The sequence below is a fragment of the Sinocyclocheilus grahami genome, unplaced genomic scaffold (genome assembly GCF_001515645.1).
Source record: "Sinocyclocheilus grahami isolate Dianchi unplaced genomic scaffold, SAMN03320097.WGS_v1.1 scaffold285.1, whole genome shotgun sequence".
Classification (NCBI taxonomy): domain Eukaryota; kingdom Metazoa; phylum Chordata; class Actinopteri; order Cypriniformes; family Cyprinidae; genus Sinocyclocheilus; species Sinocyclocheilus grahami.
Genome location: NW_015505464.1, coordinates 747,463 through 769,490, shown reverse-complemented (window position 1 = coordinate 769,490; position 22,028 = coordinate 747,463). Strand labels below are relative to the sequence as shown.

The 22,028-nt window shown below is 39.0% G+C and overlaps 1 protein-coding gene across 2 annotated transcripts; it reads left to right on the top strand.

Moving 5' to 3' along the window:
* The first annotated feature begins 101 nt into the window (after positions 1 to 101).
* On the top strand, positions 102 to 20,886 carry scap (SREBF chaperone). 2 transcript variants are annotated; one of them, XM_016292436.1, is made up of 22 exons: positions 5,628 to 5,825; positions 8,037 to 8,157; positions 8,914 to 9,071; positions 9,197 to 9,405; positions 9,500 to 9,605; positions 9,761 to 9,933; positions 11,363 to 11,489; positions 12,056 to 12,168; positions 12,942 to 13,036; positions 13,144 to 13,242; positions 13,398 to 13,610; positions 14,116 to 14,480; positions 14,568 to 14,714; positions 16,382 to 16,583; positions 16,668 to 16,783; positions 16,975 to 17,476; positions 17,566 to 17,651; positions 17,733 to 17,815; positions 18,269 to 18,435; positions 18,909 to 18,989; positions 19,582 to 19,788; positions 19,898 to 20,886. In XM_016292436.1, the coding sequence occupies exons 1-22, from the start codon at positions 5,704 to 5,706 to the stop codon at positions 20,141 to 20,143; spliced, it is 3,738 nt and encodes a 1,245-aa protein (XP_016147922.1). In that variant the 5' UTR covers positions 5,628 to 5,703; the 3' UTR covers positions 20,144 to 20,886. The 2 variants fall into 2 exon arrangements, with proteins under 2 accessions (XP_016147921.1, XP_016147922.1); XM_016292435.1 differs by lacking the exons at positions 19,582 to 19,788; positions 19,898 to 20,886 and adding an exon at positions 102 to 231 and having other exon boundaries at positions 5,625 to 5,825; positions 18,909 to 19,096.
* Positions 20,887 to 22,028: the final 1,142 nt, after the last annotated feature.

Here is a 22,028-nt window from a genome sequence, read left to right as displayed (position 1 = left end):
ACGGAGAGCTTTAACATTTCCGGTTATGGCCAGTAGAGGCCGTAGTTTGACGCGTTTTAGTTTTGTTCTGGAGGTTGAAGTTGAGGGGTCACGTTGGCTTACAGTAGCTGACATGATGCAGGCAGAGCAGTAACGTTAGAGACTTGCAGGCACCTGTCTGTGGAACTCAACAGGAGCCGAATCAGCGTTAAAACAAGCCCTCAGAGAGGAAGGGTAGAACCTGTCATTAGGGTAAGCGATGATTTGAGCGCTATTGTTTTGGTTTGTGTGTTTATATTGCTAAATTAGAGCATTTTAGAAGCATGGCAGGCCCTTAGTGCTCACTTTATCTGTTAGCTGGTCTAGTAACATGCTGTCAAAGCGCTTCCTAGATAGATGTGCATAGCTCGCCGCAACGTTGAGGCAATGAAATGCGTATTTTTAGGGTGATGCGTTCTATTTATTGTCTATATACGTCAAGCTAATCTAAATAAAACTGGCAGGTGCTTTATACATCAACTATTGCTAATGCTAAAGCCTTAGCAGCTCGGCTAAAGATAATGCTATGGAGACGTGTAGCGTTATTGGTTTCATCTCCTTGCACAACAAAAAGATAATAAATAGTATCTCAGGGATTTTGAAAGGCATGAAATGCAGGACATCGCAGACAACCGAGTTAATGCAAAACTGTGTTCATATGTAGTTCAGTGACTGTTAGCTTTAGCTTTGTTATTTCAGCTCAGATAATTTACAGTTACAAATATAGTACGTATTCTGTGCAATACCGTAAAAGTACCAAGGTATGCTATGACATTTAGGAAATAAAAGTAATATAATATAAAAAAAATAACATGGTGTTTCTGTCTCATACCTCACAAAACCATTGTGCTACCACAGCATTGCTTTGTAATTAACTTATATTAGTCTATTAAATAACCTGCAAAACCTTTGTCGTATTAGTGCAAATGGATTTGATTCAGATTAAATTTGATACTTTTCGTGTTTCTGTGGTTGTGTTGGAGTTTGACAGTTTATTTATTATGTTGGCTTTAAGTACCTTAGATGTTTTGGCAATTGTTTCCCTATATTAATATAATGTTTTAGTTATACATAATAAACATTTTATATATTTCCAGTTTGTGGTTTGAACAACAATTTCTCAAAAATAGGTGTTTGACAGGAATTGCTTGTTAAGTTAGTTTTTAAAGTTTCTTTAGCTTATTTTTGTTGCTTTGGATATAGTAAGTGAAAATTAAATTTGAGTGATTGATAATTAAAATCAGATACATAAACATAATAATAATTCTGTAGATCTTTGTGGAAGAAATTAAATAAAAATGGAAATGCAAGAATATTTTCAAAATGTGATACAATGAGTTAGAAATGCAAGAATATTTTTTCTCTGGTGTTTATGAAGAAGGATATTTTTTTGAGAAGTGAGTGTGAGCAGGCAGATATCCCTGGCAGCTGTTTTGCAGTAGATTTACAATCAGATGATTTACAGTGGAACATACTGAAGCAAGCGTAAATCCTGTAGAAGTTGTCAGATCTCTAGTTTTTAAATTCCTTCATTTTGGAAACCAATATTAACTGGTGTATTTTAAGTACCCTGTGATTGAAAGCATTGCTGTAGTTGGTGCTGTTACTATTGAACTGTTTGTCTTTTTTTGATGGTTCTGTCCAAAGCAGCAACTTTGCGGTGCACTCTAAAGTTTGATCCCAGCATGCATGATAGTTACCAGGTTCTTATGTCACCAAATTGACAAACGGGGTTGCTTTGCACAAACCGGTCCGTCTGTCAGCTGCACGTGTTTATCAGCCTGTGCCTGCACATTCCCTTAAGATTTTAAGTCATTGCCTTTTTCCATGCTGTAGCATTTGGGTTTGCCAAGATTTGCAGACTTTGAATGGTGTCTCTGGACTCTGTTCTCTTGAAAATCTCCCAGATTCGGCAATAGAGGGAGAGAAGGAAGTGTGTGAATGCAGTAAAAAAAGAGACAGTTAAGACTCAGATGGTCTCTCTCTAAGCTGGAATGGGAAAATGACTGTTGGATAAATGGAAATAATTGACCCCAAGTTGCAAATTCTGTCCTCATTAATTTGTTCGCTCTCATGTCTTTCAAATGTGTATGACTCTCTTTCTAATGGTGAACAAATAGGTTGATATTTTCCATACAATTAAATGTCTTAAATTGAGTTTTCAAGCTTCAGGAAGGATGCAAATAAATAATACAACTATCATAAAAGTGTTACTTATGTCTACTGTTCTGTAAGTCTTAAATGTTTGTGAGCAAAAAAAAGTTTATTTTGTTATTTACTTGTTCACCACAAATGACTTATGATCTGTGTTAGCATTCTTATTTGATTACAAATTATTATTTTTATTACCATTACTGACAAATCTCATTTTATTTTTAATTCTGTTGGTTTTTATCACTGCTTTTATTGGTGTAGTGATGCTTTGGCAATATTGTACATAAATAAATTTTTATGATCAATTTTATAGAACCTTAAAATGTTTATATGCGCTTGGATCATCTAAAAAGAGAAAATTACATTGATATCATTATGTAAAAGTTGTTGACCTGCTTTGATTAAAATCAGTTAATTCTGCTTTCAGTGAAGTGTTTAGCCCATCATAGTTCTCTCTCCGTGTCTGTTTTTATGAAATCTCTTGCATCGTGTGTTATGAAATTTTCCCACAAACTTGAGTAGTACATGTGTAGCATCTTTGTGAGACTGTATGTGTCATCTTGTTTATGTAGTATTTATAGAAAAGCATGAACGGTAGCCACTCAGGAGGTAAATTCCTGGGGGGGGGGGGGATTTGTGCCCTGTGGTATAGTCACAGGGGCACCTGATGACAAAAAAGAGCTCTTTGTAAACCATAGACCGCCAGTATAACCCTTGAACCCTCTGGTTTCAGAGTTTGAAAGTCCAGAAACTACCTCTAGGCAAAGGGTTAATTCTAACAGATAGGTTTTCTAAAGAATTATCTGCTAGCTAGCCAGCTGTTGGCAGTGTTTAAGTTTGATTGGTTGGTAACGGATTACAGTAAGGTTAAATTATTTAATGCATTGGGTATCATAACTAACCAGGAACAGGACTCTTTTTAGCATTTTTTAATCTAGGTTTTGTTTTAATGTCTACACTACCAATAAAATGTTTTGGGGTTGGTAAGATTTTTAAAAGGCTGCATTTATTTGACCAAATACAATAGAAACAGTAATATTGTGAAATACTATTGCAATGTAAAATAACTCTTTTCTGTTTCAATATATTTTAAAATTAAAAAGTAATAAAATCCTGTCATGCAAAGCTGAATTTTTAGCAGCCATTTCTGCTGTCTTCAGTGTCACATTAATAATATTAGTAATATATTATATTTTATAGTAATATTTTTGTGGAAACAGTGATACATATTTTTTTTCAGAATTCTCAGATGAATAAAAGGTTCAAAAGAATAGCATTGATTAAAAATAGAAATCTTTTGTAACATCATAGATGTCTTTACTCTCACCTGTGATTAATTGAATGCATCCTTGCTGAAGAAAAATGGTAATTTCTTTCAAAAAAAGTAGTGAATGCTAACTAGAGCCCGACCGATATGGGTTTTTCGGGCCGATACGATACCGATATTTGGGAGTAAAAAAGGGCCGATATCAATATATCAGCCGATATTCTTTGTGTGTATTATAGTACAGTACCAGTCAAAAGTTTGGACACTTTCCCAATCGAGGGTCCAAACATTTGACTGGTACTATATATAGAATACAATATATACATAAACATATTTTTTGCAATGATCACTCAAATGTGGTGATCAAACACTTATAATGACGTGACAGAGATACGTAATGGAGGCAGGGCATTTAACAATTTAACAATAAACTTTATTATCCAAAATTAGGGCTGCACGATAAATCACATGCGATATTTAACGCGTATCTTCTCGGTAAAGCCAGTTCTGTAATCAGCGGTAAATCTCCATCACCTGCGGGCTTTCACATTGAGCAGCATTAACTACACAGAGCCGTTGTTCACTGACGAGTTGCGCAAAACCACGTTCATATTCGCGTGATTTTTTGCGCTGCTCGCCAGTGAACAACGGCTCTGTGTAGTTAATGCTGCTCAATGTGAAAGCCGCAGGGGATGGAGATTTACCGCTGATTACAGAACCGGCTTTCTGACAAGATGTGCATTAAATATCGCATGTGATTTATCGTGCAGCCCTATCCAAAATGAGTCTGACATCAGTGCACTGAACAGTAAAGTTGAAGTTTATTCAACTTTAATTCAATTCCATTCCATTCAACTTTATTCCTTTGAAGTTTATTTCACTTAGGAACATTCATTCATGGATTTGCGCTACTGTCTTCACACACAGACGAAACTTACTAGAGAAGTGTGACACAATATACCTCTGTAAATAAATACAATATAAATTCATGTCTCGCTCACTTTAATGCCCTTTGATTGTAATGTGTACGTTCCCTTGGAACTGGAATCATGGCGGTATTTTGTGTGAAGTCCACTTCGCAGGGCACTTGCGGTCGAATAATACAATGCTTGAATGCTGCTGCCTGAACAAGAGACCTCCTTACTGAAGTGAAAGTGTTGGCTGGGGTGGTCTCATTCAAAAGCGGGCCTCTAGACGTACACTCGATTCGCGTTCGAGAGGGTTCCTCGAGCTGAAGGGATCCCCTGAATTTGGTGCGGATTCGCCACGCCGTTATGGAGATATGGCCGTTCAAAGTTTCAATGGTTTTCCATAGACTTACGCTTTAAAGCGTTTCATCCAGGTCGCCAGTAGCAAACAATAGAGTGTGCTCTGCTGGACAAACTAAGTAATTACACCATTTCAAGCATTTTATCCACGTTATATGCTCTGTAAAAGAAATGTGCATATCCGCGGCATATTCGCCTATACCGATATATCGGCGACAGGCTCATATCGGCCGATAATATCGGCAAAAACGATATATCGGTCGGTCGCTAATGCTAACACATTTATGTTGTATTCTTTCAAATTAGTTTTTCATTCAAAGCATCACTTATCTATGATGTATTTATACATTAACCTACATTTAAAAATGCTATAAAATTAATTCATTCATTCACTAATGATAATGAAATTAATCTTCTTGTAAAGGGCTACTGCTTGGTTTTATGTATCGTTTGCTGACTCGTGTCATGTCAGAATCATAATACACAAGTTTTATGTTGGCCATACATGTGAATGTTTTTGTACTGTTGGTGATGAATAGCAATAAAGCTTGCCATAAGATACTACTCATTTAGTCGGTTTATGAAGCAAAAATATAGATAATGATTTTAATATGTGCTTTAAATTAATTAGGCTTTTATCAGTAATAATAATAATAATAATAAGTTTAATTTATATAGTGCCATCAAAAATGTGAGGATAACATCAAAAAAACAATAATACAGAAAGTAAAGAGAACATCAGACATCCAGAGAGAAATATATGGATAAGACAACATAAAACAGAATAAACAGAAGTCAACTTAAGAAAGGTAACATTGTGAAAACAAATGAGTTTTGAGCAGTAATAGGAAAAACACGTTCTTCACATCGCAACGACAGAGAGCCAGTTATTGTTATGTACATGCTTGTTCGCACAGATCCCTGGATGCCCGCCGGTGCCCTCGCCCTGGCCGCACACGCAGACTCAATGGCCATCAGCTGACCCCTCCCCCCAGGATGACGGTGAGAGAGCGGCTTCGGCAGAACATCTCGGCTGCCTTCTACCGGCACGGCCTTCTATGTGCCTCCTACCCGGTTCCCATTATTCTCTTCACCTCTGCCAGCATCCTGACCTGCTGGTGAGTCTGCAGTCGTGATATTTGATTCAAACAGGAAGTAATGGGATTGGAGCGAGATTTAAACTAATCAGGGACACAATGGCTGCTAGGCCACGACTCTGATGGCCTTTGTCAATGTTGAAGTACTTTATGTACTTCTGTGGGTTAGGAAAAGCAGCTTATCTGTACAAATCTGGGGGTGGGATGTTTTCGGGTGTGAAAGGGTGAGAGAGGGCAACAAAGGAATGAAGTTGGCTTGTGGTCTGTTGTTCTGCACAGTTTGATTCAACAGCAAGATCGTGCCAGGAGGACTGTGTGTAGCACAAACACAAAGTGGAGCACTGAGCTGGAGAAAACGGTTTTCTCATGCCTTTTCTTTTAGCCTCAGTCAGCAAAATGCGAATTAAATCTCTGACGCTTCAGATAAAGGGCAAAATCCATGCGGAAAAGAGTGAGTGTGTGAACATTTCTCCCAGAGAACAACAGCCCAGTGTCTTCAGCTGCCTGGAGGAACAGAAGTAGGCTTTGTGAAGTGGCAGCTACTTGTCACTGCGGACGTCTGAGTTCTTTCTCAGCTAGAGAAGAGAATGGACTGGGCAGAATAGCTTGACTGCCTCAAGACGGATAATAAAGGAATATACTGAATTAAACATAAATTAAAGGATTAGTTCACTTCCAGAATGGAAATTTCCTGATAATTTACTCACCTCCATGTCATCAAAGATGTTCATGTCTTTCTTTCTTCAGTCAAAAAGAAATTACGGTTTTTGAGGAAAACATTCCAGGATTTTTCTCCATAAAGAGGACTTCAATGGGGATCAACGGTTTGAAGGTCCAAATTGCAGTTTCAGTGCAGCTTCAAAGCTCTCTACACGATCCCAGTCAAGGAATAAGGGTCTTATCTAACGAAATAATGGGTCATTTTCTAAAACAAAATACAAATTTATATACTTTTTAACCACAAATGCTCATCTTGCACTAGCTCTGCAAAGTTCTTTGCATGGTTAGTTCTTCGTCTGTGTACTTTGGTTCAAAAAGGTAGTGTAGGGCGAAAAACTCCATCTCATTTTCTCCTCCAACTTCAAAATCATCCAACATCATTGTTTTACCTTTTTTTTGTAAAGGGCATTTGACTTTGCACCTTCGCTTTGTAAACACTGGGTCAGTACTTCCACCTACGTCATGCGTGACCTTTCCAACGTGACTACGTAATGCGTGACCTTTCCAACGTGACTACGTAATGCGTGAGGTCGAGCTAGTGCAAGACAAACATTTGTGGTTAAAAAGTAAATAAATTAGTACATATACTAGATAAGACCCTCATTCCTCGGTTGGGATCGTGTAGAGCCCTTTGAAGCTGTACTGAAACGGCAATTTAGACCTTCAACCTGTTGGGTCCCATTGAAGTCCAATATGTGGAGAAAAATCCTGGAATGTTTTCCTCAAAAACCTTAATTTCTTTTCGACTGAAGAAAGAAAGACAGGAACATCTTGGATGAGATGGGGGTGATCCATTAAGCACACAAAACCACACACAATTACATTGGTTTGTCCCTCAGTTTGTATGTACCGTGTTAAGGAAAGCACACTCCGAGGTTCCAGGTATAATGTATTTTACACAATAGCCTTTTGTTTCCCTGATGTTAACAGTGTCATTTGTTTTAAACCTATCAGCTTGTGCTCCTCTCTTTAACACACTGCTGTTGTTGGTGGGGGATATTCGTGGCTTTTGAAGCACTATAAAGGAGTTCCTTTTGTGAGAAGTAGGGGTTGGTCAGATCATCCATCTGGAGAGTATCCCAGTCCTTTGTGTTTGTACTGCAGGCAGTATTGTGGGTCTTGTGCAATCATTTTTCCTAGAAAGTGTAAAATTCTTGTTTTTACTATCCTTAGTTTTCTTAAAGCTTGCTAGCCTGAGGATATCACAGATGACAAGTTAATCATACTGGTCTGTGCTCTCTCCTGGTGCAGTTTTATGTTTTAAGCTCACTCTTGCTGCACCTATGTGACTGATTGAATGCTATAAAACTGTCAGTAAAAAATGCAAAAATGACACTTTGCATACTTATCGCCCTTTTTATTCAAATATGATTTGTTTTATGGACCTTGTATGGGCTCTTCGTCATGAGAAGGCCATTCCTCTATTTGGAGGTACCGTGTCCATGAAGAATGCAGCTTGACGTTGGTAATAAAGATTGATTTGTTGTTCTGTAACCATGCTTTCTTTTACAGTTACCCTCTGCTGAAGCTGCCTCTGCCAGGAACAGGGCCTGTCGAGTTCACCACTGGAGTACGAGATTACTCTGTTCCATCTCATGAGTCTCAGGGCGACCTGTCGGAGCGCCCTGATTGGGTAAAATGAAATGCTTGTTTGATATACATTACCGTTACAATTTCAGTTCTGTAAGATTTTTTTATTACTATTTTAAAAGAAAGTACTATTTTTATCCGTAGAATATGGATGAGAATATGGAAAAGAATTCAGAAAAAATTTATTATGATTTTCACAAAAATATTAAGCAGCACATTTGTTTTCGGCATTAATAGTTATAAATGTTACTTGAGCACCAAATCAGCATATCAGAATGATTTCTTAATGATCATGTGACACTGCAGTTTATTTATTAATTTTTTAAAAATAAATGCAGCCTTGGTGACCATAAGAGACTTCTTTCAAAAACATTACAAAATCTTTCCACCCCCAAAAGTTTGAATGATAGTTATAACAGTTGTGAAGTATGCAGCTTTTCTGTGGAATTATTAACATGATTGCTAAGGCTGGCACTGGATAGGGATTGTAGACCTTGCGAACGTTGGGTGTGCATGCAATGTGTCCTACACTGTTACAGACATCAAATCATGTTGAAAAAAAGGTGTATTATTACTTGTCTAATCCCTCAGACAATTTCACCTGGTGGACAAAAATAATTCGGAAAAATTCCAGTTGACTTGCTATGAAAGTTACCTCTAGACTTGGGGCCAGCAAACAACCACCTGCAACACTTTAGCATCAGGAAATTAGCTTGGTCAAGCTCCACAGAAAATGTAAAAGTCAAGTTTCTTTTGAAGACCTGTTACTGTTAATCTAAATATGCTGCTTTTCTTGCAGTATCGGGGTCCTCCGGTGGCCTACATCCAGCAGGTCCTGGTCAAGGCAGCAGTTTCACCATGGGACAACAGTCTGGTTCCTGTGGATGTGTTCCGCTCTCCCCTTGGGCGCGTTTTCAGTCTCCTGGAGGAGATCAGAAACCATATTTACACAGACAGGTCTAAGATTCCCGCCCTGACTTATTAGCTCATGTTGATTGATTTCAAACCATTTCTGTTCGCACTTGTTACCACACATTTCTCAACCTCATTCTTTCCTGTTTTTCTCACTTCCCTATTCTCAGAAGTTTGGAGGCACTGTGCTTGCAGGTAACGGACCTGTTGCCAGGGTTGCGGCGCATGCAGGCGGTCCTTCCAGAGCACGGCTGCCTGCTGGTTTCCCCTGGCAACTATTGGCAGAACCGGCGTGACCTGTTTGATGCAGATCCAGACCTCCTGAAGACAGTCCACCAACATGAACCCAAAGGCCTTCATACTTCAGCCACTCTGAAAGGCAGGACGCTGCTTAAATACAATTTAATCTCTGCTCAAATTAAAAGTTGCCCCGTTCGTTTAGAAAACCTATTTTTACTGTTTGTGCTTTTTAGATTTACTCTTTGGTGTCCCGGGGAAGCAGACAGGTGTAAGCCTGTACAGCAAGAAGAGAGTGGTGACATACACCATCACAATTGCACTAAGCTCCTATGATGCAAGGTCAGCCTTTGTATTTATATATTTCAAATTAATTGTGGTCTATAAGGCAGGCGTCACATTTTCTAGATCTTGTAAAAATATAGTTTTTGTAGCGAACCAAATATGGTTTCCAAACATGTTTAGCATCTCCTGTGTGTGTGTGTCTTTTTGGACAGGTTTGTAGCCAGTCTCCGAGCCCGTCTGAAACTGCTTCATCCTTCAGCGAACTGCACTCTGCGTGAAGACCACATGGTACATGTCCATTTCAAAGAGGAGATTGGCATCGCTGAGCTCATCCCTCTGGTCACCACCTACATTATCCTCTTTGCTTATATCTACTTCTCCACCCGTAAGTGTCATCTCTACCTATATATATTTTTTTTAAGAATTAAGCATTTTATTTAGTAAGAATGCATTAAATTGATTAAAGTGATAGTAAAAACATTTGTAGTGTTTCAAATAAATGCTGGTCTTTTCAACTTTGATTAATCCTGAAAAAAGTATCACAGGTTCCACAAAAATATTAAGCAGCACAACTGTTTTCAACATTGAAAATAGTAAGAAATGTTTCTTGAGCACCATATCAGAATTTCTGAATGATTTCTCAAGAAACATGTGACACTGAAGACTGGAGTAATGGCTGTTGAAAATTAAGAATTGCATCACAGGAACTATATTTAAACATTTTTAAAAAGTTTTCTATGTTTCTCAATATATACTACTACTATACTACTATGTATATTCAAATAGAAAAACATTTTAAATTGTAAAATTATTTCACAATATTACTGTATTTTTATTAAACAAATGGTAAACATAACACATCTTTCAAAAAAAAAGACAACATTTTGAACCGTAGTGCACATGCATTTTTTTCTGGTTTTGTGTTATGAAATACCTGGTTGTGTAATGTAAAGTGTTTCAATTGTACATTCTGACCTTGGAGTTAGAACAGGGTATCATGCTGCGTCTCAGTGTTGTAAAACAATAGGTGATATTGTGTTAAGATATTTGTAGAAGATATATATATACAATATTCCAGAAATATTTATTTAATGGGCCATCTGATGTGCATTAGATTCTATAACTTTCATGATGAAGATATTTGCAGATAAACAATCCAGCGTAAGAGAGTTTCAGACCACTTTGTCAGAAATATCACCAGTGCTTACATTTTTATTTTGGATGATTATATGCACACACACAGTCTGTTTATGCTTCGAAAAAAATTTTTTGTGATGCACTGTATTGAACATTATTGTTGTAAATTCTGCAGTGACTTGTACTACTATTGCAAACAGACAAGCAGCCAGAAATCTTTATCGTTGAGCCTTGATTTGTGTCCACTACTGTTATTGTTCGTCGTGGAAGTACCACAGTTGACAGAAGTATTGCAGACTTGCCAGAAATGGGAGTATTCGTAGTGTTTTCTGCTGTTCTCTATTATTCTTTCTCTAATAATCATTCCATATATCTCTAAAATTATTAGGAAGTAATACAACCGTGTTGAAATTGGACGTTTTTCCAGTTGCCTCGGGGGGGGAAAGCAGTAAATTGGCAGCAGAAAGCTTTCAGATTAGCAGAGCTGTTTGGTTTCTGACTGAGCTTTCGCCAGCTTTCGTGTTTCAGTCTGGCCTGGTGATTATCCTCAGAACAGCACGTTCAGCATCAAGAATTCACATACTCTCTTTCCAGCAGCATTTTATATGCTTAATGACATTTTTGTAAAATGCTCTTGACAAAAATAATTCTGATAATCTCTCCCTCTCACTTCACAGGAAAGATTGACATGGTGAAATCCAAATGGGGCTTGGCGCTAGCTGCTGTGGTGACGGTTCTCAGCTCTCTGCTCATGTCTGTGGGACTCTGCACCTTGTTTGGCTTGACACCCACGCTGAATGGAGGGTAGGAGCTCAGCCAAAACACATCTTCATTCATATCACTAGAATGATTCTGTGCATCACTATCACAGGGCTGCTATAGACTTAATCCCTCAGGAATTAAAATGTCACTGTTTGGTCTTTGAGCTGGTTGATGTATAACCAATCGTCAATAATAATGATAGCGGTTTAGGGGAATTTCATTGCCAGGAAGTGTTTGAGTGGGCAGGGATAGTCCTCCGCCAGCCTATAAGGTTACATGTATGGACTTCTGGTCACAGTGGTGTGAGCTCAAGCTGTCCAAACAAATTTGACTTGGTTCACCGGAACAGGCTGCAGTCAATACATACACACTATTTAGGCCACGTGTGTACTCCATATTGATCCAAGATACAATAGGGCTGCATAAAGTCAACTCTTCAGCTAATGACAGAACGCTACAGTGGATTTTTCTGTTAGGCTTTTATCATTAATAATAAGCTAGCTCCTCACGTTCCTCACATTTTTTTTTTTTGTTATTTTTTTCACATCAAACATTAGTTTTGATTGATTTTGAAAGGTTTAGTTGTTTTCTCTGCTTCTGTTTTGCAGGGAAATCTTCCCTTACCTTGTGGTGGTAATTGGTTTGGAGAATGTCCTTGTCCTCACTAAGTCTGTTGTGTCAACGCCTGTCGACCTTGAAGTCAAGCTGCGTATTGCTCAAGGTCAGAGATGATGCAATCATCTGCACTGTTAAAATATGTGCACTCAGTTTTTCTTTCCTAGTGAATACAGCAGCCCATTCAGTACTAAGCACTGTCTTACTGTTGTGTAGTGACATTTATAAAATGAAAATATATTTTTTAAGTATGTTTCATCACAAAGCTCTCTCAATAATCGCAATAACATTATATATAGTTCAAGTAACTGTCATTTGAGTTTTGGCAGGTTACATGCGCGACGCAGCGAGAGTGAAAAAGCAGACTGGTAATTAATATTGCTATTTAAATATGACAGGCTCGTAACTCCTAAGACATGGGAAATACAGTTGCAAATGGACTTTGCTTTTTCATTTGAAATTTGGCAGTCACTGTGCATTCGCGAAAGCGAAAATGCAAACGCTAATGCAGGATTTGCAATTGCATTTGAATTATGTCACAATTTATGCGTCCACATATTGAAAACGCAATTGAAAATACAATTTGCTATTCTATTTGAAAATTGTCCGGAATATCGTTCCATAGTCTTTAAGATAAACAACAAACATCAATATATATCAAAAATATATACTGCTTTAAACATGTTTTATATATTGTAGTTAACTTCCATAGCCTTAAAAAACATTTTGCATTTTTTATTTTTTTCATAAAGCCCTTAGTAACCTCTTAAGCAATTTGAAATCTTTTGAAAGTATGGGATGTGAAAATTAGACCAAATTGAATGACACATACTCTGGCAAAAGTCTTTTTCTTTTTTTTTTTCTTGGTTCTGTCTTAAGGTCTAAGCAATGAGAGCTGGTCCATAATGAAGAATATGGCAACTGAACTGTGCATCATCCTCATTGGATACTTCACATTTGTACCAGCAATTCAGGTGAAGCTCTAGTAAATAACTTGGATAAATTATCTGTTTTTGGTGGTTAGTTATACAGTACCCTATCACAAACGCTTTACACTTCCCCCTTTTTCTTTTGTGTGTAGGAGTTTTGTCTGTTTGCTGTGGTCGGTCTGGTGTCCGATTTCTTCCTGCAGATGTTTTTCTTCACCACTGTGCTGTCTATTGACATTCGCCGCATGGAGGTGAGAACCACCCACACAGAGAACATTCTGGAAAATATCTTTTACAATTCCATGAGAAATGCATGAATCATTCATTGCTTCATCTGAGTACCTTGTCTGGAATGTTCAGTTTGATTTTATCGTCTTTACCAACTCTCATGTCTCTATATTAACAGTTGGCTGATCTGAACAGGCGTCTCCCGGCAGAAGCGGGGATGCCTCTGCCTAAACCGGGCCCTTTGCGTCCACGAGAAACACCTCCACCACCCCGCCCTTCTCCCCACACCATCACCCTGCAGGCTCCTGCTTTCCGGAACCTCCGCTTGCCCAAGAGGCTCAGGGTGGTGTACTTCCTAGCCCGCACTCGCCTGGCACAGAGAATCATCATGGTAAAAATTACACCCTTTAAAGGAATCGTTCACCCAAAAATGTTGTGATCATTTACTCACCCCTATCTTGTTCCAAACCTGTATGAGTTTCTCTCTTAAGTTGAACAGAAAAAAAGATATTTTGAAGAACCAAACAGTTGTTGGTCCCCATTGACTTCCAAAGTAGGGAAAGAAATACTATGCAATCAATGGTCACCATCAACTGTTTGATTACCAGCATTCTTCAAAATATCTTCTTTTATGTTCAACATAAGAAAGAAACTCATACAGGTTTGGAACAACATGAGGGTGAGTAAATGCAATTCTTATCCCGCCCCCTCTCTCTCTCCCACTTCACTTTCTGTCATGTCTGACCTGTCCTATCACAATAAAGGCAAAAATGCCAAAGAAATAAATAAAAATGCATGCTACTTTTAAAAACATAAAAAAATCTTACCGAACCCACACTTTTGAAGAGTAAAATATGCTTTATTTTATCTAAATTTGTTGTCTCTTTATTTAATAGGTTGGCACTGTGATCTGGATTGGGATCCTGGTCTACACGGACCCTGCTGGTCTGAGGACTTTCCTTGCTGCCCAGGTGTCAGAGCAGAGTCCTCTTGGGGAGGCGGGGCTTCCGCCTCACTTGGGCGTTGCTCCAGTATTTCCTGGTGGAGACCCAACCAGCACACTGAGCGTGCTTCCTGCTCCTGAACCCACTCCTCTACCTGAAAACCAATCCCAGGGTCACCGAGCAGCCCGCCCAGGAGTTGCCCCTGTGTCCAGCCCCCAGATCACTTGGGGCCCTGAGGATGAGGAGCTGTGGAGGCGGCTTTCTTTCCGACACTGGCCCTCACTCTTTAGCTATTACAATATCACTCTTGCAAAGAGGTGCGCTACTCTCTCATCTCTTAATAGATTATATGGATCAGGCCATCTCGTAGTTCTGCCTAACATGCCCCTGTCTGATACCCTCAGGTACATCAGCATTCTTCCAGTCATCCCCGTCACGCTCCATCTCAGCCCGCAAGAGGCCATAGACACACGCCATCCCCAGGATACACACCACGCTCCTCCTCCCAGCATCAAGACCTCCGATCTGCAGACAGATCTCACACTCTACAAGTCAGTGTTGCACTTCATCTATTTGGGCATTCTGCCTGCTTTTCTAAATGTTACTTATTCAGTTACCAATTCAGTTTGAATTATTATTAGAAATTAAACATAGCTTAGGCAGCTATGCACCAGATATTTAACAAATGAAGCCAAAAAAATGTATTCCTTTTTAAATTTAAAAAAAATTTAAAAAAAAAAAAAAAAAAAAAAAAAGTAATTTATTGTTGTGATGGTAATGCTGAGTTTTTAGCATCATTACTCCAGTCTTCAGTGTCACGTGATCCTTCCTAAATCATATGTGCCGATTTGGTGGTCAAGTAGCAGTTCTTATTATTATCAATGTTGGAAACAGTTGAGCATCTTAATATTTTTGTGTAAACATGATAGGATGACTAGAAAATAATGTAAAAAACAGCATTCATTTATTTAAAATTTATTTGAATTATTATTATTTGAATTATTATTAGAATTGTAATAATTTTTTTATGAATTTACAGTATCTGACATAAATATATAACATTATATAAAATACAAATATATTTTATATAAATATTGCCCTCAGATTAAAAAAAAAAAACCTCTTAATTTCAGTTAGCAAATATATTGTCCCTTATGAAAATATAAAAGGTCTGGTTTAGCAGTGTCACAAATTCCCTTTTTTATTGAGTAATCTAATGTGGTGCATTTTGTGGCGACACCGCAGAAACAAATTCCACCAGCTCTGTCACGTTACAATAAATAAAGACTTCATTCTCTTTCGTATTTGAGTCTTCACCAGAGGGTTGTAAGGATAAGAAAGGAATTTTTTTTGTTCTTTTCCCACCTTCTTGTATTTATAGATCAGACAGCAGTCATTCATTGGTAAGCTGTAAGTTGCTCAATGAGTTTTCTCTGAAAACATGCATTACCACTTTCCTTTGTGGTCTTTCTGTGAACAAATATCAAGTGGTTTTAAACCTCATGACCAAAACATTATTTTTGCAAACAAACACTTACATTCTTCATTTATACATGGAAAAACTGTCACTGATTAACCATGAGTGCTCATTCATATCTCATACTAGTACACACAGGAGATCCAAATATGTGACTGCAGAGACAAACAATAGTCTCTCTCATTCACAAACAAACACACTGAGATTGTGGTGTTCAAGGTCATTGTTCCAAGGCCCCGTTCTTATCTATGAGGCCGTTATGGTTGTTAGATACACATCAGATGGATGTAGTTCAGTTTGCTCTAAAACTTGGCCCCTCCTTCTATTTCTTCCTTTGGCCCCCTGCCTGTGTTTCCTGTTTTCTGTGATATATTTACCCTGTGAGAACAGATCAAGAGTATGTGCACGTGCTCAGATGTTGTCCAACTTTCTGCATGTAATGCTTACCTTTGCCTTCCCATCCCTGGAGGTGGGTGGACTGGAATTTCAAGAGAGACTTGTTTTGCAGGGGCTCATGCTCACATGCCAGCTTTAAATTGATTGATTGACCCATTCATTACAGGGGAAGTATTTAGTGTATGTGTCAGTAGGACACCACACAGATTAGGAAAAAATAAGGAGAGTTTAATGTCAGGTTTCTCAAACACTCCCCTATCTGGCATTGTTTGGACTAATTGATTTTAATTGATTTTATTTTACTTTACTTTACTTTACTTCATTGTAATATGTGTGTTTGTGCAGGGTGGCAGCTCTTGGACTTTTCGCTGGTGTGGTGTTAGTTCTCTTACTCTTCTGTCTGTATCGTGTGCTCTGCCCTCGGAACTATGGGCAGAACGGGGTTCCCCATGGTCGCCGTCGCCGTGGAGACCTGCCCTGCGACGAATACGGCTACTCGCCGCCAATCAGTGAAATTTCCCCTCTGCTGCTGAGAGGCCACAGCATGGTGAGAATCAAATTGACTTGCACTGACGCGTTTCCATAAATGCACTCTGAGATATATAGAATTACATTTGGCATCTCTTCCCAGGACATTGAGTGTCTGGCCAGTGATGGCATGCTGCTGGCCAGCTGTTGTCTGGCGGGACAGATCCGTGTGTGGGACGCACAGACAGGGGACTGTCTTACTGTTATGCCCAACAATGGGTAAGGAAATGTATAAACTCAGTTAAACAAACCTGCACCCACTGCATGACCACTAATAAATGTAATATATATATATATATATACAGTATATATATGTATATGTGTGTGTGTGTGTATATGTATGTTTATGTGTATATGATGTTGTTGTTGTTTTTTTGAATGTGTATTCATTATTTATGTATGTGTACTAGTCTACGCAGGAGCAGCAGCAGTGGTTGTTGGGAGCACCGTGATGGCTGGGATCACATAAGTGCTTGTGAGGTCGAGAGCCTTTTGGGGGCAGACTTTCGGGAACCAGGAGGAGTAGCGATGGGAGGACCAGATGTTGATATTTTCCCAATAAGGAGGAGGACCACCCCTGCACGCCCTGCCCTGTTTGGGGACCAGCCAGACCTCACCCCTCTCATCGACACCAACTTTGGGTCATTGCCCCCATCTCAGACTTTAAGCAGCTCTGGCTTTGATTTCGGGGAATTGGTGGAGAAAGCATACCAGGAGCATGAGCCCTCGCCAACACTGGCCTTCCCACCTTCTCCTCCGGCTTCACAGCAAAGGCGACGTAGCCTCGGGGACCAGCCTGTCTTACCACCAGAGCTCTCCCCGCAGAGCAATGGCGACTGGGACAGCTCGGTGTGGGCCATGGAGCTGAGGGGTAACCTCATTGCCACGGGCCGCAGCAGCGGAAAACTGGAGGTGAGGGAAAGAGAGGGCTTTTATAAGGAGAACATATAGATCTATCAATGTGATTTAATATGCTTTTCTTATTTTCTTGTATCTATCAGCTGTGGGATGCAGTAGAGGGATCGTTACGGTGCAGTAATGAAGATGGAGTATCTGGAATCACTGCCTTGGCTTTTCTTAATAACAGGTGCATTTCACAACAACCTGACTTTAACACCCAACCACCCGACTTATGTTTTCCTGCTAATGGAGGTATTTTCAATTGCAGAATTGTGGCAGCTCGCTTAAATGGCTCACTGGATTTCTTCACAGTGGAGATCAACAAGCCTCTGGGGTTGCTGCAATATCGCGGTGAGTCATGTCAAAATAATTGAAAAAAGGATACTCAAATACAACATTCTCACGGCCTTGAAAAACCTTTAAAAAATGCCAAAACCAGGCCTGGAAATGTCATGTAAAATAATGAAATGGAATGTCATAAAGAAAAAAAATTATTATCGTGAATATAAATTTTTCTGTTTGTCCTTTTTTCAGCTAGACTTTTTGGTGTAATTTCTATAAATTATTGTTAAAAGTACAGATCTAAACCAACTGGAAAAGTTATGGAAATTCATTAGATCAGAAAGCATGAAAACACAAAAGACCCTCATGTCATTCCAAACCCATAAGACCTTTGTTCATCTTTGGAACACAAATTAAGATATTTTTGATGAAATCCGAGAGCTTTCTGACCTTGCAGAGACCGCAACGCAACTACCACGTTCAAGGCCCTTTAAGCGTTTTTCCTGGGTTTTTTTGTGTTAGGACCCCCAGGCCGAGGCAGTCTGCCCCCCTCTCCCTGTTACAGCAGTGAGGATGTGATCAGCTGTCAGCTGACGCGCTCAGTGCAGTGTGCCCACCAGAAGCCCATCACTGTGCTCAAAGCTGCCGCTGGCAGAGTGGTCACTGGCAGCCAGGACCATACAGTCAGGGTAAGGAACATATGAGTATATGGAAATATAAATAAATATGCAAACAGGAAGTTGGCACACCACAGATCCAAAAGTAGAAAAATATTTATGTTTTCACCACAGGTGATGTTTCGAGCCTAAAAGATCTTCATCAGACAATGAACACATATATAGCTCAGCCCTTATATACAGCACAAACCGTTTGCAGTCAATTGTTGTTTTCACTTTTATATATATATATATATATATATATATGGTAAAACATGTTAAATATGGCAGACAGTGCAACACTTTGGTTATTAAAAGCATTATTATATACAAAATATTAATAAAAAATATAAGGGTTATTTGTGGAACTTTACATTTAGTCATCAGACTGTAAATGATTTGTTCAGATGCTGGAAATCTGTAGAGCTTCCTGTGAGCACAGATTCTGTTCAAGTCTACAGTTAACTCATGCTTTAGTTTGTTTATTTGACATTTTTCTTTTATAGGTCTATCGTTTGGAAGATTCTTGTTGTCTCTTCACCCTGCAGGCCCACTCAGGTGGTATAACTGCTATATACATAGACCAGGTCAGAATCACATCACTATCTCCCACATATATTATTGCTGCTCATATTCTAATTTACAATACTGTAAATTAACTGAAAACATGGTGGGTGGATGGGTGGATGGACCAATGGATGGATAGTTGGATAGACTTGTAGATGGAGAGATGGATGGATGGATGGATGGATGGATAGTCTACAGTTAACTCATGCTTTAGTTTGTTTATTTGACATTTTTCTTTTATAGGTCTATCGTTTGGAAGATTCTTGTTGTCTCTTCACCCTGCAGGCCCACTCAGGTGGTATAACTGCTATATACATAGACCAGGTCAGAATCACATCACTATCTCCCACATATATTATTGCTGCTCATATTCTAATTTACAATACTGTAAATTAACTGAAAACATGGTGGGTGGATGGGTGGATGGATGGATGGACCAATGGATGGATAGTTGGATAGACTTGTAGATGGAGAGATGGATGGATGGATGGATGGATGGATAGAGAAGAGGGATAGAATAGATAGGAATAGATGGGAGATGAGCAGATAGATAGATGGTTAGTTGGATAGATAGGCAGACTCAACTCAATTTTTTTCTGTGCTGTGTTGTAGACCATGGTTCTAGCCAGCGGGGGGCAAGATGGCGCCATCTGCGTGTGGGACGTCCTAACAGGCAGCCGGGTGAGCCACGTTTACGGTCACCGTGGTGATGTCACCTCATTGGTTTGCACAACTTCCTGTATCATTAGCAGTGGGTTGGATGACCTCATTTGCATTTGGGACCGTAGCACAGGCATAAAGCTGTACTCCATACAACAGGTGTGTGATTATGAGAATTAGGACTGCAGGATTTCATCAACAAATCAGCATATTGTGATTTGTTATGAATAACATAACAAAATCTCTTATGTCTTTCTCTGTGTTTCAGGAGGTGGGCTGTGGGGCCAGTTTAGGGGTGATCTCTGAAAGCCTGCTGGTGACGGGAGGACAAGGTTGCGTGTCGTTTTGGGACCTGAACTACGGGGACCTGCTGCAGACGGTGTACCTGGGCCAGAGCAGCGAAGGTCAGAGCGTCAGGCAGCTCCTGGTTCTGGACAATGCTGCCATAGTCTGTGACTTTGGTAGTGAGCTCAGCCTAGTCTACGTGCCCTCTGTTCTGGAGAAGCTGGACTGATCACACACACAAACACCAGCCCACAGATTTAGCAAATTTTCAGAGTGGCCGGCACAAAAGCACTCACCCTTTAACCTGAATCACCACAGGTTCATTGCAGACATGAATGATGTTTCTCGTGTCCTCTCATGTACCACCCTACACTTAGTAGGGAGGGAGTGGCCACTTTATACCACATCTGAACAGGATGTAAATGCAAAACCTGATTGTTTGGTGTTCAATAGGCCTCTTATGCGCCATCAGAGCATTTTGTACTTTTGGTAGAACATCATACAGATTATTCTGTATGAATCCAGACAGAATTGCATAGCTGCTGACAGTGAGAGGTGGCTCACTTGGCCTGCCTTAAGATGTGTGGATGTTAACAAGCTCACGGTAAGAATGCCAGGCCGCCCAGCCCAGAAACTCTCAACTGTGTGACAGCTAGAGGTGAGAGAGTTCACAATAATATGCAGAGGGAGAGGAGGAACGAAAGGTGGTCGTTGGGACAGAAAAAGGCATAGATATTTCCTGCTGAAAGGAGTGTGTTCTTTGCGTGCAACAGTGTTTGAGTGTTTGAATCTTCAGAAGTGTTCAGGTCACGTTGAACCCCATAATCAAAAGAATTCTTTGAGGTTTGAAAGACCCAAAGCTTGAACATCTTAGCAACCGCATAGGAATTCCTCTTGCAACCTTGCATAAAGACAGTAAACCTATTTTAGGACCAATCATATATATTTTTTTTTATTTTAATGACAATTAAAACAGCCTTTACATATAGTTATATAAAGTTTTTTATATTAAAGATTATTTTACATATATAAAATAATTTGTATATTAGAATATGTTTGTGTGTGTGTGTGTATATATATGTATATATATATACATATAAAATTCACCTGTATTTTGTATTTGTTATACTGAATTTTTTTCATTAAAAAAAGAATAATAATTATGGATATTTATTTGTTTTTTTTCTTTATATATACTTATATTTTCAGTATAGACAATTTGGGAGGGGGTGCTTAATTGTCACAAAAAAATCACAATGCAAATAATGTATATGATCCTTAAAGTAGGCCTCCGTTTCTTTTTGCAACACTTATTTTCTTTTGATTTTGGGGTGAAATTTGAACTGGATGCTGTTTCTGTGAGTGGTTGTGTTTGTAAGAGCATACTGTATACGTCTGACTCTCGGGTGAGGGGCGGATCTGTTTTTAATATTGAAATCAATTATTTATTAGTGAAATTTCTAACAATTTGTATGAAACTTGGCTTATAGATAAGTTGAAGTGGAGATGTGGTCATACATTTTAATATACAAGAAAAGCTTTGACTAACTTACACCGAAATAATATGATTATATTGATCAAGTCAGTTACTGACAGATGTCAGGCAGCAAGAAGGGTGGCTAGAGAAAAGAGAAGGGGAGATGTTCTCATTCCAGTCCTGCCTTAAACACGTGAAAAATGTTCCTTGGGACATGCTGTGATGTCATATCTGTTTCCTGAAATCCTGAATGAACATTTAGTAGGGTTAATTTCTACAGCACCTGTATGCCAGGTACATTTTTAGCTAAGCCGTCAGTACGAATCACCCAATGTCATTTTAAATGCAGCAGATGATGAACACCTCTGGAGGAGTTCGATGCCTCTCTGTGCTGAAAAGTGATGGACAGGGCTGTTTTTTATTACTAGATGTGTATATTTTCTTAATTTGCTGTATTAAAATTTTTTTTTTTTGTAGCGCCATGACCATTAGTTGTTACTGTGTATTTGGGCCCGGTTTGTAAGTGTGTGTATGATAAAACATTAGTATATCCAATCCAGCTCTGCAGAAACCACACTAATGTGTGCATTGGTTTGGCCTATTTTTCATATAGCCATAGCAGTCAACCAATTTTGTG